At 45.6% G+C, this 21,854-nt stretch overlaps 1 protein-coding gene across 1 annotated transcript in view; it reads left to right on the top strand.

The window, feature by feature from the left end:
- LOC129694999 (plexin-B3-like) overlaps positions 1-21,854 on the top strand; it is a 58,421-nt gene that overhangs the window by 9,160 nt on the left and 27,407 nt on the right. Inside the window, exon 2 of the mRNA XM_055631759.1 lies at positions 4,212-4,364. Within this exon, the coding sequence (XP_055487734.1) occupies positions 4,212-4,364 (153 nt within the window). The remainder of the gene's footprint in view (positions 1-4,211; positions 4,365-21,854) is intronic.

The raw sequence follows: 21,854 nt of genomic DNA on the forward strand, positions 1-21,854 counted from the left end.
CTAAAATAAACTAGACAGCATTGGAAGGAGTGAACACCATACAGTTGCTGTGGAGACAAGATCCCGTCTCTACACCATGGAAACCCTCAATGTAATGTGTGGTCGTACAGATGTGCCACGGGGTAGATCTGACAACTGATATGTCAGCATCAGTGAGGACCATCAGTAGATTAGAATTGTGCACCACCACAATCTGTAACCTCACGCCACCAGGGCCAAGTCAGGGCATCAAATCTAGTTCAATGAAGGTTACAGAAGTGTATACTGGGAATACACCTGATATACAATGTTGCCAAGTCAATTAGCCTACAAACCTTTTCGTCTTTGGAGTGTGGGTTATAGGGGTGGCATGGTAGCACTTTGTAGTATAAGGGCGGCATGGTGGTGCAGCGGTAGAGTTGCTGCCTTAAAGCACCAGAGACCTATTTTTGATCCTGACTGTGGGTGCTGTCTGCACGGAGTTTTACGTTTTCCCCGGGACCTGCGTGGGTTTTCTCCGGGGGCTCCGGTTTCCTCCCACACTCCAAAGAAACACAGGTTTGTAGGTTTATTGGTAGATACAGGTAACATTGTAAATTGTCCCTGGTATGTGTAGGATAGTGTTCGTGTGCAGGGATCGCTGGTCTGCACGGACTTGGTGGGCCGAAGAGCCTAAGGGCATAAGGAATAATAGTAGAATTAGGCATGCGGACCATCAAGTCTACTACGCCATTCAATCATGGATGATCTATCTCTCCCTCCTAATCCCTTGTTCATATCTCTCCAAACCTTTCCTATCCATGTACATTTTGTGTCCAAGTATGTCACAGTGCCAGATACCCGGGGTTTTGATCTTGATCTTGAGTGCTGTCTACCTGGATTTTGTGGATGTTCTCCATGTGACCGCATTGGTTTCCTCCGGATGCTCCGGTTTCCTCCCACATACAAAAGACATGCCGGTTTGTAGGTTAATTGCCCCTGGTGGGTAGGGAGTGGATGCAAAAGTGGGATAACATAACGCTAGTGTGAACGGGCGATCAATGGTCGGCGTGGACCCAGTGGCCTGAAGGGCCTCTTTCCAAGCTGTATCCATCAATGCAGATGTTGTAATTGTACCTGTATCTAGTTGCTCTGGCAACTCATTCCAAATACACACCACCCTCTGTGTGGAAATAATATTCCCTTCTCACCTTAAATCTATTCCCTATAGTTTTAGACTTCCCTACCCTGCAGAAAAGATTGTGGTTATTTACCTTATCTATGTTCTTCTTGATTTTATAAACCTTTAGAAGGTATCGTCTCAACACCTTACATTAAAAAAGAAACAAACCCAGCCTTTCTATCAAAGATAGAAACAAAAAGCTGGAGTAACTCAGCGGGCCAGGCAGCATCTCTGTACAGAAGGAATGGATGACGTTCAGGTTGAGACCCTTCTTCAGACTGCTTCTATTTGTTCTTCGCTCCGAGAATTCTGCAACACCCTCTCTCTCGCTGCCCGCCTCTGTGATTCCTATTGCTCGCTAGCTCCACATTTAAACCGCAGTCTGAAGAAGGGTTCTGATCTAAAACGTCACCTATTCCTTTCCTCCAGAGATGTTTCCTGACCGCTGAGTTACTCCAGCACTTGTATCAATCTTTGGTATCAACTAGCATCTGCGGTTCCTTGCAACACAAGAGAGAAAACAAGGTCTAAATAGCAGAGGAGGTGGGGAGAGGACAATATGTGGAAAAAAGGACAGCTCTATAATGGGGGGAATGTGGTAACCATAGAATTGACACCTGAAACATTAACTGTGTTTCTCTCTCCATCTACAGCCTGATCTGCTGAGTACTTTAAGCATTTTCTATTTTTATTTGAGTTTGAAACATCTGCGTTTCTTATGATTTGCTCATTTAATCTTGACCTATGGGTAATAAGATCATGACGATACAAAATCACGAGAGGAACATGGTCGGGTAGACGCACAGAGTCTCTTGCCCAGAGTAGAAGAATCAAGAACCAGAGGACATAGGTTGAAGGTCAGGGGGCAAAGATTTATTAGGAACCTGAGGGATAACCTTTTTACACAAAAGGTGGTGGGTGTATGGAACGAGCTGCTGGAGGAGGTAGTTGAGGCAGGGACTATCACAACGTTTAAGAAACATTTAGACAGGTACATGGTTAGGACAGGTTTAGAGGGATATGGGCCAAACACAGGTGGGTGGGGCAAGTGTAAATGGGACATGTTGACCGGTGTGGGCAAGTTGGGCCGAAGGGCCTGTTTCCATGCTGTATGATTCTATGACTCTAAGAGTTTTACCACAGGTAGTGATCAATGTTTTGTTCTGTCTTCATTCACTGGGGTTGTTTCTCCTCCCTCACCGGCAGTACATTTGGTGAATCTGAGAACTGTCAACAATTCCAGGTAGGCAGTTTCTGAAAGTAAGCATGCTGGTACAGTAGGCAGTGAAGAAAGCAAATGACATGTCGACCTTCATAGTGAGAGGATTTTAGTATAGGAGCAAGGAGGTCCTACTGCACTTGTATAGGGGCCTGGTGAGACAACACCTGGAGTATTGTGTGCAGTTTAGGTTTCTTAATTTGAGGAAGGATATTCTTGCTATTGAGGGAGTGCAGCGTTGGTTCACCAGCTTAATTCCCGGGATGGCGGGACTGATATACGATGAAAGAATAGACCGACTGGGCTTATATTCACTGGAATTTAGGATGAAATGGGATCTAAAAGAAAAATATAAAATTCTTAAGTGTTTAGACAGGCTAGATGCAGGAAAAATTTTCCTGATGTTGGGGGAGTCCCGAACCAGAGATCAAAGTGTAAGGGGTAGACCATTTAGGACTGAGATGCGGAAACAACAACTTTTTCACCCCGAGAGTTGTGAATCTGTGGAATTCTCTGCCACAGAAGGCAGTGGAGGCCAATTCATTGGATTTGTTCAAAAGAGTTAGATATAGCTCTTGGAGCTAAAGGAATCAAGGGATATGGGGGGAAAGCAAGAACAGGATGATTCTGGATGATCAGCCATGATCATATTGAATGGCGGTGTTGGCTCAAAGGGCCGAATGGCCAATCCTGCACCTACTTTCTGTTTTAATGTTTCTATTTGTGTCACAACTCTGCTGCAGGACCCACTGTTGAGCCTGACTGTGGTGGTCAATCTTCATGTGATATCCACACCATTCGGCTGGGCAATAGGGCTGAGCTCCCATCAATCGTACCTTCATTGATTTCAGAGGGCAATCAGTGGTAAAGAAAGCAAATAGTTTAGTTTAACTTTGTTAGTTTAGATATACAGTGCCAAAACAGGCCCCTCGGCCCACCGAGTCTGTGCAGACTAGCAATCCCCGTACGCCAGCACTATCTTCCACACACTGAAGCCAATTAACCTAAAAACCTGTATGTCTTTGGAGTGTGGGATGAAACCAGAGCACCCGGAGAAAACCCCACACGTTCACTGGGAGAACGTACAAACTCCGTAAAGACTGCACCCGTAGCCAGGATTAAACCTGAGTCTCTGACACTGTAAGGCAGCAAGTCTGCCGCTGCGCCACCATGCCGCTTGTAGTAATTATATTAAAGTATTGAGCTTTATGTAAATGGTTCTCATATTACATTGTGTCATTGTTTCAATTGTGGAAGAACGAACTGCAGATGCTGGTTTATACCGAAGATAGACACCAAATGCTGGAGTAACTCAGCGGGACAGGCAGCATCTGTGGAGAGAAGGAACAGGAAACCCTATTTCAGACTGAGGGCTCAGTCTTAATTAGGGTCTCGACCTGGAACGTCACCTATCCTATTTCTCCAGCGGTGCTGCCCGACCCTCTGGGTTACTCCAGCATTTTGTGTCTATCTTTAATTGTTTTAATTATTTAGAAAATATTTACCTCTATTTTAAAATTTAAAATCCACGTGTCAGCGACAGACAGCCTGGCAGAAGCTTTGCCTTCCCCTGACATAGTTTGTACCCGCATTTATTAAAATGTGAATAGAAACATAGAAACTAGCTGCAGGAGTAGGCCATTCGGCCCTTCGAGTCAGCACCGCCATTCAAATGATCCTGGCTGATCATCCAAAATCAGTACCCCGTTCCGACATTCTGCCCATGTCCCTTGATACCGTTAGCCCTGAGAGCTATATCTAACTCTCTTTTGAATACATCAATAGTGTGAGCGTTAATACATTTTATTGCTCTTTCACAGCCGTTAAAACATTTTTTTGTCTACCTTTTAGGTTCCTATGTCTGGGCACGAAATAGCCATTACTTCGGACACAATAGACAGTACGCCGTTATTTAGTTACTCTGGATTGTTATCTGTGTCAGCTACGTCGGTGAGGAACTGGGCTGTCATATTCCTTGGAGCAGGAGATGGACGATTGATTAAGGTCAGAAAAACTGCATCTGGCCATAAAGCCTTTCTTAAAGTTGTTCACTACTCTTTTTAGATGTACATGTACACTTTGTTTTAAAAAATGCTGCCACTTATCTGCTGTTCTGACGAGGATCAGTTTGAATAATTATCAGATCAAATGTGTACATGTTACTTGGAAATAATTAGCTGATCTCAGTTGTCGGATGTGCAGATATGCATTGCCCAGCTGGGTTACTGTTGTCAGTGGAGTGTCTGCTGGCAAATTGTGTAGGGAGGAACCGCAGATGCTGGTTTGCACCGAAGATAGACACAAAAAGCTGGAGTAACTCAGTGGGACAGGCAGTGTCTCTGGAGAGAAGGAACAGGTGACGTTTTGGGTCGGGACCTCTCTTCAGACCGAGATTTAGGCAAAAGGGAAATGAGAGACATAGAAGGGACATAGAACAAACAAATGAAAGATATGCATAAAGCAACGATGATCAAGGAAAAGTGGAGCCAACAAGGATCCATTGTTGGCTGTGGGCTAGGTGATAACAAATTACAGACAGTGGAACTCAACAGGATGACAGTGAAACAAGTATGACAACTGGAGTGAGGGAGGGACAGACAGGGAAAGGATGCAAGGGTTACTTTCTTACGGCTATCTACTGGAATAGAAACATAGAAAATAGGTGCAGGAGTAGGCCATTTGGCCCTTCGATCCTGCACCGCCATTCAATATGATCATGGCTGATCATCCAGCTCAGTATCCTGTACCTGCCTTCTCTCCATACCCCCTGATCCCTTTAGCCACAAGGGCCACATCTAACTCCCCCATAAATATAGAAAAATGAACTGTGGCCTCAACTACCTTCTGTGGCAGAGAATTCCAGAGATTCACGCTCTCTTTGTGAAAAATGTTTTCCTCATAGACATAGAAACATAGAAAATAGGTGCAGGAGTAGGCCATTCGGCCCTTCGAGCCTGCACCACCATTAAATATGATCATGGCTGATCATCTAACTCAGTATCCTGTTCCTGCCTTCTCTCCATACCCCCTGATCCCTTTAGCCACAAGGGCCACATCTAACTCCCTCTTAAATATAGCCAATGAACTGGCCTCAACTACCTTCTGCGGCAGAGAATTCCAGAGATTCACCACTCTCTGTGTGAAAAAAGTTTTCCTCATCTCGGTCCTAAAAGATTTCCTCCTTATCCTTAAACTGTGACCCCTTGTTCTGGACTTCCCCAACATCGGGAACAATCTTCCTGCATCTAGCCTGTCCAACATAGAAACATAGAAATTAGGTGGAGTAGGCCATTCGGCCCTTCGAGCCTGCACCGCCATTCAATATGATCATGGCTGATCATCCAATTCAGTATCCCGTACCTGCCTTCTCTCCATACCCTCTGATCCCCTTAGCCACAAGGGCCACATCTAACTCCCTCTCCCTCCCAACCCCTTAAGAATTTTGTAAGTTTCTATAACATAGGCCGATCTCTGGAGTTTAAAGTCTGCTGTTTTTGCCCCACTAATGAACAGTCCACGGGGAAAGTTTATTGCAGTTATCATATCAGCACGTGATGTTCCTGGAAAAACTGTTGGATTTGATGATACTGTACAGAGAGAGGCCAATAATTATGTTGGCTGCTGAAGCCACCTTGTCAGATGTGCAGAAAAGCTTCTTTAGTATAAATTGATTAGACTTTTAAACTTTAGGGATGCAGTGCAGAAACAGACCCTTCGGCCCACCGAGACCGTGCTGATCACCTCGTACACTAACTCTATCCTACACACTAGGGACAATTTACAATTTTACCGGAGCCAATTAACCCTAAAAACCTGCACGTCTTTGGAGTGGGCCACAGGAAGAACGTACAAACTCTGCACAGGCAGCACCTGGAGTAAGTATTGAACCTGGGTCTCTGGCACTGTAAAGCTGCAATTCTACCGCTGCACCATCATGCTGCCATGATCTGTTAGTATTTGTGATTTTCTCACTAATGTTAATCATGTAATTGAGAGGTCAGAGACTCTTGTGCATCACATTGATGGCCACCAGCTACGGATGTGACGTATGATCCCTCTCTATAGATTGTGGCGTTCCTGGTCTCTTGCAGTCTCTCTCTTCTCCAATGCATCCTGTGGGGGCTGCCATGGGGTGTGTGCCTCTAAGGGACCAGTACTCTTTTCTGATTTGCCATACAGCTGAGTTTGGGAAACGGCACTGAATTCAGCCTGGTCCCATCAGAAAGCAAGCAGATCATGTTTGGCATGTACTGCTTTTTTAGTTTAGTTTAGAGATACAGCATGGCAACAGGCCTTTAGTCCACCGAGTCAGCGCCGACCAACAATCACCCCGTGCACTAGCACTATCCTACACACGCTAGGGGTAACTTACAATCTTTACCAAAGCCTAATTAACTTACAAACCTGCAAATCTTTGGAGCGTGGGAGGAAACCGGAGCACCCGGAAAAAACCCACGCAGGTCATGGGGAGAACGTACAAACTCCATACAGACAGTTCCCGTAGTCAGGATTGAACCCAGGTCTCTGGCGCTGTGAGTAGCAATGTTACAAAATTTTGAGATTTAAAAAATCATGTCTGTAATTTATCCCATCAGATAAAGCATAAAACGAAGTTTAATTTGACACCTAATTCACTTTAATATCTCAAGTATTTAAACAGTTATGGCCATTTTCATACTCGGAAATTAGCATCTTGTTCCCTATTGATTTTCTATGGACAAGACAAAAAAGCTATGATCGTGTGCAGTCAAAAGGCCATAACCTTCTTAAAAATTAAGAGAACTGAATGAAATTTTCAGTTATTATAGATTGAACCATTCTGAAACAAATATAAAATAATCTTACTTGGATGACCTGAAATTTAAACATATAATTAGTTAGTTACCCAAGTGTAGCTAATTTCAAACTTCAATTACTAGATCTAAACATCTATCCATTTCTTAATAAATGATTAACATTTTTAAATAGCCCAAGTGTCCAAATAATATTCATAAATAATTCACAATAAAACATGATTTTGAAATCTCATTTACATTAATTTATAGGCCAAATTTAGTGTTAAATTGCTGTATATTAAAGTCCATTTAAATCAGTGGGATCCTGTGAACGCGCTGGTTTAGAACGTTCACATTGCGGTAGATTTGTGCCCTCAAATGCCCAGAAAAATACTGCGGGATATAAAGAGCCCAAAATTAGCTACTCGCAATAGTAAATTTTGTATAAAGGGTTCTTAAGAAGCCCTTATTAATGTAAAAATAAGCTACATACCTTCTGTATACAGCTCCATGCGGCCCTGTGGTTGCGTGAGGTCGCGGGTTTAGAGAGTGATTTTTAAACTATTATAACTATTATACAAGGCCTTAAAAACTAATAATACCTTTTGCGACGGGGTCTTCCAGCGATTTTTCGTTAATGATTTACTAGGCTGAACATCTTCGATTGGAACAGCCTAGTGAAAATCGCGTTTTAAACCCGCCCCCTCTAAACAGCGCCAAAATCGCGCACACGGGCTGGGACAGATTTTCAGCGACGCTTCAGGTACGTTTTGCAACATACCTACTGTGAGGCAGCAACTTAGCTGTTGCGCCACCGTGCTGCCATGATGTGTTAGTGTTTGTGATTTTCTCGCTAATGTTAACCAAGTAACTGAGAGGGCAGCGATTCTTTGACACAATCTTTCCTAGCACATGAACCTCCCTCCTAACAAGGTTCTACCACTGCACCAATTGTGCCGCACACTGCTTTCTGGTGTAATGCACCCCAGCTCTGCCCCACACCTGCCATTTGCCAGTTTCCTGGTTTATTTGGATTTGATCTGACTTGGCACTGGATCAGCTGACTGATAGCTGGGAGGACTCAGCAGGTCAAGCAGCATCTGTAGAGGCAAAAAGCTATACATTGACGTTTTGAGTTGAGACCCTGGATTAGGGCTAGGCTTGGCACTGGTCCTGAGTACAGAGAGCAGACCTTGTGTGGTGCAATCCACCAAAGGTATCTTACTGATATAACCATTGTAGTAGATGGCGGTTCACAGGCCGATGGCTGAGGATCCAGTCCTATTGCACAATGCTGACCAGTGTTACAGAGGGTTGTAAGTACAAGCCACACTTTACAGACTCGAGCACATGATCCAAGATGAACTATTAGTTTAGTTTAATTTAGTTTACAGATACAGCGCAAATCCAGGCCCTTCGGCCCACCGAGTCCGCACTGACCAGCGATTCCTGCACATTTACACTACCCTACACAAACACAGGCTAGGGACAATTTTACATGACTACCAAACCAATTACCCTACAAACCTGTACATCTTTGGAGTGTGGGAGTAAACCAAAGATCTTGTAGAAAACCACGCAGGTCATGGGGAGAAGGAAAAACTCGGTACAGACTGCACTTGTAGTCAGGATCGAACCCGGGTCTCTGGCACTGTAAGGCAGCAACTCTACCGCTGCGCCATCGTGCCGCCATATCAGTATGAGAAAATGTTGCATCATCACTGTTGCTCTGATGAAACTTTATACCAGGTCCAGGGATCATTGGGTTAACATCTGATGAGCATTTGTCGGCATCGGGCCTATAATCACTAGAGTTTAGAAGGATGAGGGGTCACCTCATTGAAACTTACCGAATAGTGAACGGCCTAGACAGAGTGGATGTGGAGAGGATGTTTCCACTAGTGGGAGAGTCTAAGACCAGAGGTCATGGCCTCAGAATTAATCTCCTTTAGTAAGGAGATGAGGAGGAATTTCTTTAGTCAGAGGTTGGTGAATCTGTGGAATTCTTTGTCACAGACGGCTGGGGAGGCCATCAACGGATATTTTTAAGATATTAAAGATTGCTAGATTCTTGATTCGTACGTGTGTGAGGGGTTATGCGGAGAAGGCGGGAGAATGGGGTTGAGAGGGAAAGAATAATCAGCCATGATTGAATGGCAGTGTAGACTTGAAGGACTGAATGGCCTAATTCAGTTCCTATAACTGATTAACTTATGTCCCAGTCTTCCCTATCAGCTAAAGAGCCCGTAAAAGATCTCAAGACCTCTTAAAGACTGTGGGAATTTACCTTATTGTCTTGGCCCACATGTGTTCTTTATCCAATGTTACTAAAACAGACTGCTTTACCTCTCTGATGTTTTGTGATATTGATCTGCATTGCTGAATGGCAGCCACCATTCTAAAACTCCAATGCAACATGGAAACAGGCCCTTCAGCCCATGGAGTGTACATCACCCGTTCACACATCGGTCTATGTTATTTCATTTTTGCATCCACTCCCTACACACTTGGGGTAATTTACAGAGGTCAATTGACTTACAAACCTGCACAGATTTGGGATACGGGCAGCCACACAGCCACACAGACAGCCATCAATGTCAGGATGAAACCCTGGGTCTCGTGCGCTGTGAGACAGCAGCTCTACCAGCATCACCACTTAGTTGTAACATTGTGCATCATTTATCAAAGCTTCACATCAAGTATAACGTACCCTCCGTTTCTCTCTGTTTCTTACCACCTCTTCCAAAATATATACAAATCCTCCTCCATAAATATGCATTTGCCAAAATGGGTAAGTTAATAAAATAAAAGGTAGCAGCTTAGATGGGCATTTTAATATTGGCTATTGAAAGATGTTGGAATTGGGAAAACTGTGCTGAGAATCTCGTTAGGTTCGTTGTTAGTTCTATAGTATGTGTTTAATTTGTACTGCGCAGAGGAGTCTCTTGAAAATGACCACAATCTTGCTGATATGGTGCAGACACACAAAAGTGATTGCTTGAACAACACTTCCATGTTTGGGCATATGTTTGCAGTGTGAATTTCATCTTCCTCTTACTTTTGGGCTCAATATCATGTTTTCCAAAAATTGGTAACTGGCTCCTGACATCCCAACGCCTGCAATTTAAACCTTTCAACATCCTTTGGAGAGTGTGAAAACAGACCCTTCAGCCCAACGAGTCCACGCCAACCAGCGATCCCCGCACATCAACACTATCCTACACACTAGGGCCAATTTACAATTTAACCTGCAAACCTGTACGTCTTTGGAGTGTGGGCGGAAACTGGTGATCACGGAGAAAACCCACGCAGTCACGGGTAGAACGTACAGCGCCTGTCGCCAGGATTGAACCCACGCCTCTGGCGCTGTAAGGCAGCAACTCTACCGCTGTGCCACCCTGTTGAAGTATTTTCTTGGCCTCTTTTGATCCCATCTCGTCACTCCTTGGCTTTGGCCTCTAATGTCTTCTTATCTCTGGCAGTACCCTCATTTGGCCCATTGCCATCTACTGAGCTACCCTTCCATCCTCCACTTCCTTCCTGCTTTATGCCAGACCTTGCTTTGAACATGATTTCATCCTTCACGCATTACTGATTAGTTGGCACGGGGTTTTTTGTTTTCATGTTATTATCTCATTTCATAAGTGATAGGAGCAGAATTAGGCCATTCAGCCCATCAAGTCTACTTCGCCATTCAGTCATGGCTGATCTATCTCTCCCTCCTAACCCCATTCTCCTGCCTTCTCCCCATAACCCAGTATGGGTCAATTTTGTGCTCCATGTTTCCCCTGTTGACATCATCCTTCACAGAACAGAACATTGTCGCATACTTCTGTTTTCTGAGTATTCTGTGCCATTCTGGTCATGGAACATAAAGGGAAAATGTTTAAGTGCTGTGCACAACACAGACAAAGGGTTCAAAATGTATTTCTAGTGCTGCAGCAAGGAGATACTATGAAGGAGTTTTAACATTGAAACAATGATCTTCTTGCAGATGGCAACCTATGAAATGAGCCTTCAGACAAATCTGTACAGGGCAAAATCCTACAATCATTTAAGAAACCATCAATGGCTCAATATAGGACGTATCAGGTCATTGTGGACTGAAACCCAAAAGTTGCACATACACCATCTTCATCTGCAGTTAGTTTACAACTTTGGTGTATCCAGTTTTTGTATTGTTTTTTGTACTGTTCCTCTCATGATTAGAAAATTATATTTTAAATCGATTAATTAAATATTAAGTAGTAATATGAGGCTGTATTTTTAGATTGTTGGATGGTTAGATTTTATCCGTGGATTTCTGTGTGCTTCTTCCTAAAATTAACTTCATTTCAAGTTTCTTTAAACTGAGTTTCTAGTTTTGAAGATGTAACCAGAAAGGTTGATGAGGGCAAAGTTGTGAGGGAGAGCTAGCCAACTGGATAGAGAATCGGCTTCATGGAAGGAAGCAGAGGGTGATGGTGGAGGTTGTTTTTATGGTCGGAGCCCTGTGACTAGTGGTGTGCCACATGGGCACATTGCTGTGTGTGGTTTATATCAATGATTTGGATGAGAATGTACAAGGCATGATTAGTGAGTTTGCAGATGACACTAACTTGGGTGGTGACATAGATAGCGAAGATTGTTATCAAATATCACAGCAGGATCTTGATCAGTTGGCCAAGTGGGAAGAGGAATGGTTGATGGAGTTTAACTGCAAGGTGTTGCATTTTACAAAGTCAACGCAGGGCAGGACCTTCATAGTGAATGGCTGGGCTCTGGGTAGTGTTGTTGAACAGAGAGATCTAGGAGTGCAGGTACATGGGTCCCTGAAACTAGCTTCACAGTTCGATAGAGTAGTCACGAAGGCTATTGGTGCATTAGCCTTCATCAGTCAGGGTATTGAGTCTCGAAGTTGCGTTGTGTTACAGCTGTACAAGATGTTGATGAGGAATAATCAGAGTTTTGTCCGAGCCAGGTTTAATAGCCTGATGGCTGTGGGGAACTAGCTATTCCTGAACCTGGTTGTTGCAGTCTTCAGGCTCCTGTACCTTCTACCTGAAGGTAGCAGGGAGATGGGTGTGTGGCCAGGATGGTGTGGGTCTTTGATGATACTGCCAGCCTTTTTGAGGCAGCGACTGCGATAAATCCCCTTGATGGAAGGAAGGTCAGAGCTGATGATGGACTGGGCAATGTTTACTACTTTTTGTAGTCTTTTCCTCTCCAGGGCGCTCAAGTTGCCGAACCAAGACACGATGCATCCAGTCAGCATGCTCTCCACTGTGCACCTGTAGAAGTTAGAGAGAGTCTTCCTTGACAAACCGACTCTCCGTAATCTTCTCAGGAAGTAGAGGCGCTGAAGAGCTTTCTTGATAATTGCATTAGTTCTTGGACCAGGAAAGATCTTCAGAGATGTGCACGCCCAGGAATTTGAAGCTCTTGACCCTTTCAACAATCGATCCGTTGATATAAATGGGGCTGTGGGTCCCCCTCCTACTCCTTCCAAAGTACACAATCAGTTCCTTGGTTTTGCTGATGTTGAGGGCCAGGTTATTGTGCTGGCACCATATGGACAGTTGCTCGATCTCTCTTCTATACTCTGACTCATCCCCATCAGTGATACACCCCACAATAGTGGTGTCGTCAGCGAACTTGATGATGGAGTTCGCAATGTGACTGGCTATGCAGTCATGAGTATAGAGTGAGTACAGCAGGGGGCTGAGCACACCGCCTTGAGGTGCTCCCGTGCAGATTGTTATCGAGGCTGACACATTTCCACCAATACGAACAAACTGTGATCTGTGAATGAGGAAGTCGAGGATTCAGTTGCAGAGGGATGCGCAGAGACCCAGTTCTGCGAGTTTGGTAACCAGTTTGGAGGGGATGATTGTGTTAAATGCCGAGCTGTAATCGATGAATAGCAGCCTGACATATGAGTTTTTGTTGTCCAAGTGGTCCAGAGCGGTGTGGAGGACCAGCGAGATCGCTTCCACCGTTGATCTGTTGTGGCGGTAAGCGAACTGCAGTGGGTCCAGGTTTTTGTTGAGGTAGGAGTTGATTTGCTCCGTGATCAACCTCTCAAAGCACTTCATCACCACCGGCGTTAGTGCCACTGGTCGAGTCATTGAGGCACATCACCTCACTCTTTTTGGGCACTGGTATAATTGATGCCCTTTTATAGCAGGTGGGAACCTCAGACCTCAGAAGTGAGAGGTTGAAAATGTCCATAAAAACTCCAGCCAGTTGGTCCGCACAGGTTTTTAGAACACGACCGGGTATACCATCAGGTCCAAGTGCTTTTTGGGGGTTCACCCCTCTGAAGGATTTCCTGACGTCGGCCTCTGTGACTGAGACTGAAATGCCATCACAGCGAATGGGTGATCAGGAAGGCACATCAGTATTCTCCCTGTCAAAGCATGCGTAAAATGCATTGAGCTCGTCTGGGAGTGATGTTTCGCCGACATTCGAGCTGCCTCCTGGTTTCGCCTTGTAGGAGGTGATTGCATTCAGGCCCTGCCTCAGCTGCCGAACATCTGTCTCATCTTCCAGTTTGGAGCAGAAGTCCCTTTTGGCCTTTTTGATGGACTTCATGTAGGCCACTGTATCATCGGACGTGAATGCCTTGTGTCTGGACTTCAGAAGAGTGCGGATCTCAAAGTTCATCCAACGTTTCTGATTGGGAAACACCCGGAAGGTTTTTGTAGGGATGCAGTCCTCCACACATTTCTTTACGAAGTCTGTAACGACTGTGGTATATTCATTCAAGTCCGTTGCCGAGTCCTTGAACATTGCCCAGTCTACAGACTCCAAACAGTCCTGGAGTTGTTCCTCTGCCCCCCCCCCCCGACCAGCTCTGTACTGTCCTCACCTCTGGGGGTGCGCTATTCAATTGCTGCCTGTAGGCAGGAAGTAGCAGCACCGTGGTATGGTCGGATTTACCAAAGTGAGGGTGAGGGATAGAACGATAGGCATTCTTGATGGTGGTGTAGCACTGGTCGAGGGTGTTAGGTCCTCTGGTGCAGCAGGAGACATGTTGGTGGAAGTTAGGGAGTGATTTCTTTAGGTTTGCTTTATTGAAGTCCCCAGCAATGGTGGTAAATGCCTCGGGGTAAGACGTCTGGTGTTTGTTGACCACGGCGTGCAGCTCCTCCAGTGCCAGACGGACGTCTGCCTGGGGTGGGATGTAGACCGCGGTCAGAATAATGGAGGTGAATTCCCTTGGGAGGTAGCAGGGGCGGCACTTCACCACCAGATGTTCGAGGTGTGGAGAGCAGGAGTTGGACAGGAGTGCCACGACTGAGCACCACGCAGAGTTAACCATGAGGCAGACGTCCCCTCCTCTCCCTTTCCCAGATGCCTGCGTACGGTCCATGCGGTGGATGGATAACCCTTCAGGCTGGACCGCTGAGTCTGGGGAGCTGGGGGTGAGCCATGTCTCTGTGAAACAGAACACGGAGCTTTCCCTCAGCTCCCTTTGATAAAGCAGCCTTGCCCTTAAGTCCTCCACTTTGTTTTCAAGGGACTGTACGTTGGCCAGTAGGATAGTAGGGAGAGGGGGCAGAAGTCCCCTGCGCTTTATTCTGACCTGAAGTCCTGCCCATCAGCCACGTTTCCCCACACAATGGAGGCTTCCCCTTTGTTTCCAGGTACTGTGCTTGCTGTACCTGCTCACGGGAATAAATAGGGTGAATGCGCAGTCTTTCACCAGCGTAGAAGAATCAAGAACCAGAGGACATTTTTTTAACATGATAGGGGAAAGATTTAACAGGAATCTGAGGAGCAACTTTTTCACGCAGGGTGGTGTGTAAATGGAACGAGCTGCCAGTTGGGTCGAGTTGGCGCCATATAGCACCAGAGGGGTTTGATCCTGACTATGGGTGCTGTCTGCACGGAGTTTGTACGTTCTCCCTGTGATCACGTGGGTTTTCTCTGGGATCTCCAGTTTCCTTCCACACTGTAAATGGTCTACAGGTTTGTATGTTAATTGGCTTTGGTAAAAATTGTAAATTGTTCCTGGTGTGTAGGATAATGTTCGTATACGGGGTGATCACTGGTCTGCTTGGACTCGGTGGGCCGAAGAGCCTGTTTCCGGTTGTATCTCTAAATGTCTAAAAGTAAATGAGATAGTTGAGGCTGGACCGTCGGGGACTCGGCAACAGGCCTAGCTCACCCGCTGCGGAACCGGGAAACCTGCCTGGAGAGGGAACCGCCGAACAGCCCCTGCTTATCCCTGAGGACCGGAGAGGAGGGTGGAGGGAGTAGGCGACGGTGGATACAACAACCAACGGCCGTTAAGAAGAACCAGGGTCTTACACTCAAGGTTAGCTGTGGGAGGCATCCCTGGACCACAAAGGCTGAAGATGGCCAGGCGAGGAGAGCGACGACAGTTTACTGGACGATCCAGACGGAGGGAACGGCTGCAATGGGCCTTTATGGACAGCTGTAGCTTGGATTTAGAAAATGGCGCCAAAACCTGGCGATTCTTGCATGTCTCAGTGAGCTCTTTCTATACACTTTGTACTTAATCTGTGATCGTGCTTATGGATGGTAGTTTTCTGTAATGTATGGGGAAAAGGCATGTCACTGTACCTCAGTACATGTGATAATAAAGAACACTGTACACTGTAAGATGATTTAAAAGACATTTGGACAGGTATAAGAGAGGTATAAGACAGATATAAGAGAGTTGGAGCTCTAGGGGCTAGTGGAGTCAAGGGATATGGGGAGAAGGCAGGCACGGGTTATTGATAGGAGACGATCAGCCATGATCACAATGAATGGCGGTGCTGGCTCGAAGGGCCGAATGGCCTCTTCCTGCACCTATTTTCTATGTTTCTATGTATATGGATAGGACAGGTTTATATGGATATGGGCTCAATGCAGGCAGGTGGGACTAGTGTGATGGGGCATGTTGGTCAGCATGGCAAAGTTGGGCTGATATATGACTCTAGCATGACTGATATTTTAGCAATGAATGTGTCGCATCAAAATATTTGGCTTGGAGTCTGCTCAAATGTATCATGCTCAAATAATAGGCAGGAGAATGGGGTTACGAGGGAGGGATAGATCAAGCATGATGAATGGCGGAGTAGACTTGATGGGCCAAATGGCCTAATTCCATTCCTATCTTATGAACATAATTGAACTGTCACCTAATTATCGTGTCGCACAAATTTGTTGCTTCTTTACTCTTGTGCTGCGTGACTGTGGTTGCAAGATGCATCTTCTCAATATGCATGCTGAAGTCATACAACACAGACACAGGCCCAACTTGCCCATGCAGACCAATATGCTCCATCTACACTAGTCCCACCTGCCTGCATTGGGCCCATATCCCTCTAAACCTGTCCTATCCATGTACTTGTCTAAATGTCTTTTAAATCCTCTTATCATACAATGATTCAATGGTTCTTTATTATCAGATGTACTGAGGTACAGTGAAATTCTTTTTTGTATACTGTTCAGGAAATTATTACCATACATAAACACAATCCCAGATTAAGTGCTAAATGGATTGAAATGTCAAGGTGGTGGTGGAAAAACGTTGGAGAGTCACTTGTGTAGGAAGGAACTGTAGATGATGGTTTAAACTGAAGACAGAAACAGAAAGCCAGAGTAACTCAGCAGGGCAGGCAGCATCTCTGGAGAGAAGGAATGGGTGACGTCTTAGGTCGACACCCTTCTTCAGACTGAGAATCAGGGGAAAGGGGAATGAGAGATATTGACAGGACTTACGATAGCAGGAGGAATCACAGAGGGAGTGCAGCTAGAGAGGGGGTATTGCAGAACTTGTCGGAGCGAGGAGGAGAAGTAAGGGTACCTTGAGGAGATTCTGCAAAATGTGTAGGGAGGAACTGCGGATGCTGGTCGGTTGTTTTATAAATAGGGGAATTGTATGTGCAAACGAGAAAGTCCCCAGGCTGAACCACCTGTAACAGGAAATGTAAGTTCTGGGCATCACACTGAGGAAGAACATCAAGACCTCAGTGTGGGCACCAAGACAATAGGTTTTCACACTATAGGGTGTTACTGAGTCAAAACGCTAAACTAACCGCTCCAGAGAGTTAGTATTCAACCAACCTTTCCGCTGTACGTTCCACTTTGTGATTTACCGCCCAACTGTCTTGACACATGCATGAAAGTGGACTGCTGTACTAACAAATTCTCGGAAAAAGCACGCTTTGCCCAGTAGCCCACCCTTCCATTTCCAAAAACAATCTATCTTTGTCCAGACATCCTCCGGAAACATGGAAATAAGTTGTCTTCAGATGTACAGCCCATCACGCCTATGCAGCTTGTGATTGGCCATGCACCCAAGCCCAAGCGATAGAGTGATACAGTGTGGAAACAGGCCCTTCAGCCCAACCTGCACTCACCGGCAAACATGTCCCAGCTACGCTAGTCCATTCTGCCTGCGTTTGGACCACATCCCTCCAAACCTGTCCATCCCATCAAGGATGCACATTCACAATTCCTCCAAGTGTCAATAATTTGCTTGGAACATCGAAAAGACAGGATAAAATAAATTTTAAGAAGGAACTGCAGATGTTGGAAAGTCTGAAGGGTTTCGGCCTGAAACATTGCCTATGTCGTTCACTCCATAGATGTTGCCTCACCCGCTGAGTTTCTCCAGCATTTTTGTCTACCTAGAATAAAAGAAAGTCTGGATTGTGCTGGTGTTCGTACAAGGAAGCAGTCGGCCACTCTACCATAGAAGGACAGAACGCACTGGAGGTCAGATGCCTGTGCATGTGTCCTCCAGTGACCCAACTCCCTCCCACGATAGACACAGAGTGCTGGAGCAACTCAGCATGTCAGGCAGCATCTCAGTTTAGTTTAGATATACAGTGCGGAAACAGGCCCTTCAGCCCACCGAGAACTAGGGTGGTGGAAGGACAGAGAGAGAGAGTGTGCTGCACAGTAGCACAGCAGTAGAGTTGCTGCCTTACAACACCTACAGTGGTGGAGACCCGGATTCTATCCCGACTAGGGGTGCTGTCTGTATGGGACTTGTACGTTCTCCCCGTGACCTGCGTGGGATTTTTTCAAGATCTTCGGTTTCCTCCCACACTCCAAAGACGTACAGGTTTGTAGGTTAATTGGCTTGGTAAATTTAAAACAATTGTCGCTAGTGTGTGTAGGATAGTGTTAGTGTGCGGGGATCGCCGGGCAATGCGGACTTAATAAGCTGAAAATCCTGTTTCTGCTCTGTATCTCTAAACTAAACTAAACTTTTCAAATGATGGGTGAAGTAAGGGAAGTTAAGTGGTTTTGTTTTTACTCTTTTATTTCAATACAGAGGTTTAAGGTGAGGGGGGAAAGATTTAATAGGAACCTGAGTGGTAACCTTCTCATGCAAAGGGTGGTCGGTGTGTGGAACGAGCTGATGGAAGAGGTTAGTTGAAGCAGGTACGGTCGCAACATTTAAGAAACAGACAGGTACATGGATAGCTCAGGTTGAGAGGGTTATGGGCCAAACGCAGGCAGGTGGGACTAGTGTAGCTGGGACATGTTGGCCAGTGTGGGCAAGTTGGGCTGAAGGGCCTGTTTCCACACTGAAAGACGCTATGACTATGATTCTCATTAATATAACCGTGTATGGGATGTGTAGGAAGGAACAGCAGATGCTGGTTTTAACCGAAGATAGACACAAAAGCTGGAGTAACTCAGCGGGACAGGCAACATCTCTGGAGAGAAGGAATGGGTGATGTTTCGGGTCGAGACCCTTCTTCAGACCTGTGTATGGGACGTTAGTTTCCACCATCTGAAGCCTTGTTGTTGCTGGTGGTAATTGCTCGGTGCCACCTTGCCATAGAAAGTAACTGTGTCAGTGGGGCCAGGTGTTGGGGGGAGGGCTCCAGAGTGTATATAGGGCTTCACTTCCCCATCAAGCCTTCCTGTCGAGTGCTGTGGTGTGGGGGACTGCGTTGCCCTGGCAACGCTCCCACCACAGCTTCCTCAGTGCGATGGTCCACGTGCACTGCATCGTTCCTGGACAGGAACAAAAGCACCAGCATGGACATAGTCCTGTGAGGTCAGGTTAGGGAAACCACAGCCAACAAAGTGCTGCTCCACAGCAGTGGGAACTGAGTTTCCCAAGGAACATACATTGGCCTAGAATATTGGTTATCACATCTTCCTCTGAAAAATATCAATTTTGATTAGATTACACTGATAGATATGGAGAACAAATAAACCTTACCCTCTGGGAGCCACTACAATTTTCAAACCTGTGTTCACCTCAGGTAGACACAACGTTTTTCATCAGACAGCATTTGCCTCTGATTTCACCACCACTTTAGGTAGTAAGTTCCAGTTATTAACCACCTTGTGTAACAGATCCTCAGAGAGCAAATTGTCTTGTCCCTGCAGTTGCCCAAGCAGTAACAGGGAGTAATTTTGTGTTCATTTTGTCATTTTTAACTCGATCGCAGATGTTATTCTGCAATGTAGAATTGCCGGCTAAACTGGCCTGCAATAGCTTGACAGGAATGGCCTGGTCATAGTTCATCTGCAATGTTCACAGCTACTGCTTCATCCTCAAGATGAAGGTTCATGTTTCAGAAGCACTGCCTGCCTCGCCAGCGTGATAATCAAGCTTGCAGATGATACTAATGTGGGTGGCATTGCAGAGAGCGAAGATAGTTGTCAAAAATTGCAGCAGGATCTTGATCGGATGGGCAGGTGAGCTGAGGAATAGTTGTTGGAATTTAATAAAGAGAAATGTGAGGTGTTGGATTTTGGGAAGCTCAACATGGGCAGGGCCTTTACAGTGGATGGGATGGCACTGGGGTGTGTTGTAGAGCAGAGGGATCTAGGAGTGCAGGTGCATGGTTCCTTGAAAGATGCGTCATAGGTAAATAGGGTGGTGAAAAAGGCTTTTGGCACATTGGCCTTCATCAGTCAGAGTATTGAGTACAGAGCAAGTTGGGAGGTCATGTTGCTGTTATATAAGACGTAGGTGAGGCTGCATTTAGAGTATTGTGTTCAGATTTTGACACCGTTAGTGAAAAGATGTTGTTGAGCTGGAAAAAGTGGAGAGAAGATTTACGAAGATGTTGCCAGGAGTTGAGGGCCTGAGCAGGCTGGCTAGGACTCTGTTCCTTGGAGCGCAGGAGGATGAGGGGTAATCTTATAGAAGTGTACAAAGTCATTAGAGGAATAGTTCGTGATCACAAAGTCTCTTGCCCAGAATAGGTGAATGGAGAACCAGAGGACATAGGTTTAAGGTGAGGGGGGGGGAACAGATTTAATGGGAACCTGAGGGGTAACTTTTTTACACAAAGGATGGTGGGTGTATGGAACCAGCTGCCAGAGGAGGTAGTTGAGGCAGGGACTTTCGCAAAGTTTAAGAAACAGTTAGATAGGTACATGGATAGGACAGGTTTAGAGGGATATGAGCAAACGCAGGCAGGTGGGACGTGCAGATAGGACCTGTTGTGGGCAAGTTAAATCGATGGGCCCATGTTTATGCTATTTCATTCTATGACTCTATAATCAGCCATTTCTTATTTTCTATTTGATTCTTGTAATTATTAATGATTGGTATCCTCTGAGGCAATGATGCATCTTCCGCCTTCTTTACTTGCTTCTGCCTGCTCCATACACCTCTGTTCAGGTAATTCTGAGCTGGGTACTTTTTTGTTAGTTTAGAGATACAGTGCTGAAACAGGCCTTTCAGCCCACCGAGCGTGCTGACCACTGGTCCCCGTACAATATCACACACACACACACACACACTGGGGGCAGTTTACAATTATAACCGTAGCACTCGGAGGAAAACGCACGCAGGTCACCGGGAGAATGTACAAACCCCGTACAGACAGCACCCGTAGTCAGGATTGAACCCGGGTCTCTGGCGTTGTGAGGCAGTAGCTCTACCGCTGCATCACCATGCCGCCCGTGATTTTGTAAGCAACATCACCTTTCTTTGCGTAAATTAATTCCTCCTCTGTCCCTGTTAAACTGATAACTATTGGTGCTGCATCCTGCACTTGAACTGAGCTTGAATATTTCAGCATCTTTGCTGCCAACTTTCACCCTGCTCTCTGCCACGTGGTCTGTCTCTGACAATTTCCTTCCCTTTCCTGACTTCTCCATTACTCATGAACCAATATCCATTGCAGGCCCTCCAACTCCTACCACTATCTTGACTATCGCTCTGTCTTCCAGCATCTCCAGTTTGGTTGCATTTGTTCTGATGATTTCTGGTATGCAGACCGTGATGTGAGTTACCTTGCTAGATAAAAGGGGTGACATGGAGTGAGATGGATCGTGTAGACAGTTAAGACTTTGTCTTGGCCTTATACTCTAGTACTTGTACTTGCCAAGTGCCAGTTTTTAAGTGGGGATTGACAGTAGTGTCATGTGATGCAAGCACGTTAATCCGCGCTGACCAGCAATCCCCGTACATGAACACTATCCTACACACTAGGGACAATTTACCATTTTTACCCAAGCCAACGAACCTACAAACTTGTATGTCTTTGGAGTGTGGGAGGGAACTGGAGCACCCAGAGAAAACCCACGCTGTCGCAGGGAGAATGTGCAAACTTCATACAGGCAGCACCCGTAGTCAGGATGGAACCAACGTCTGTAAGGCAGCAACCCTACCGCTGCACAACCGTGCAGACTTATTTTTCATGTTTATTATATTATTTACAGAGTACCATGTTTACATATTCTGTTGTGCTGCTGCAAGAATGTCATTGTTCTGTCTTAGACACATGACAATAAA

The sequence above is a fragment of the Leucoraja erinacea genome, unplaced genomic scaffold (genome assembly GCF_028641065.1).
Source record: "Leucoraja erinacea ecotype New England unplaced genomic scaffold, Leri_hhj_1 Leri_899S, whole genome shotgun sequence".
NCBI lineage: Eukaryota > Metazoa > Chordata > Chondrichthyes > Rajiformes > Rajidae > Leucoraja > Leucoraja erinaceus.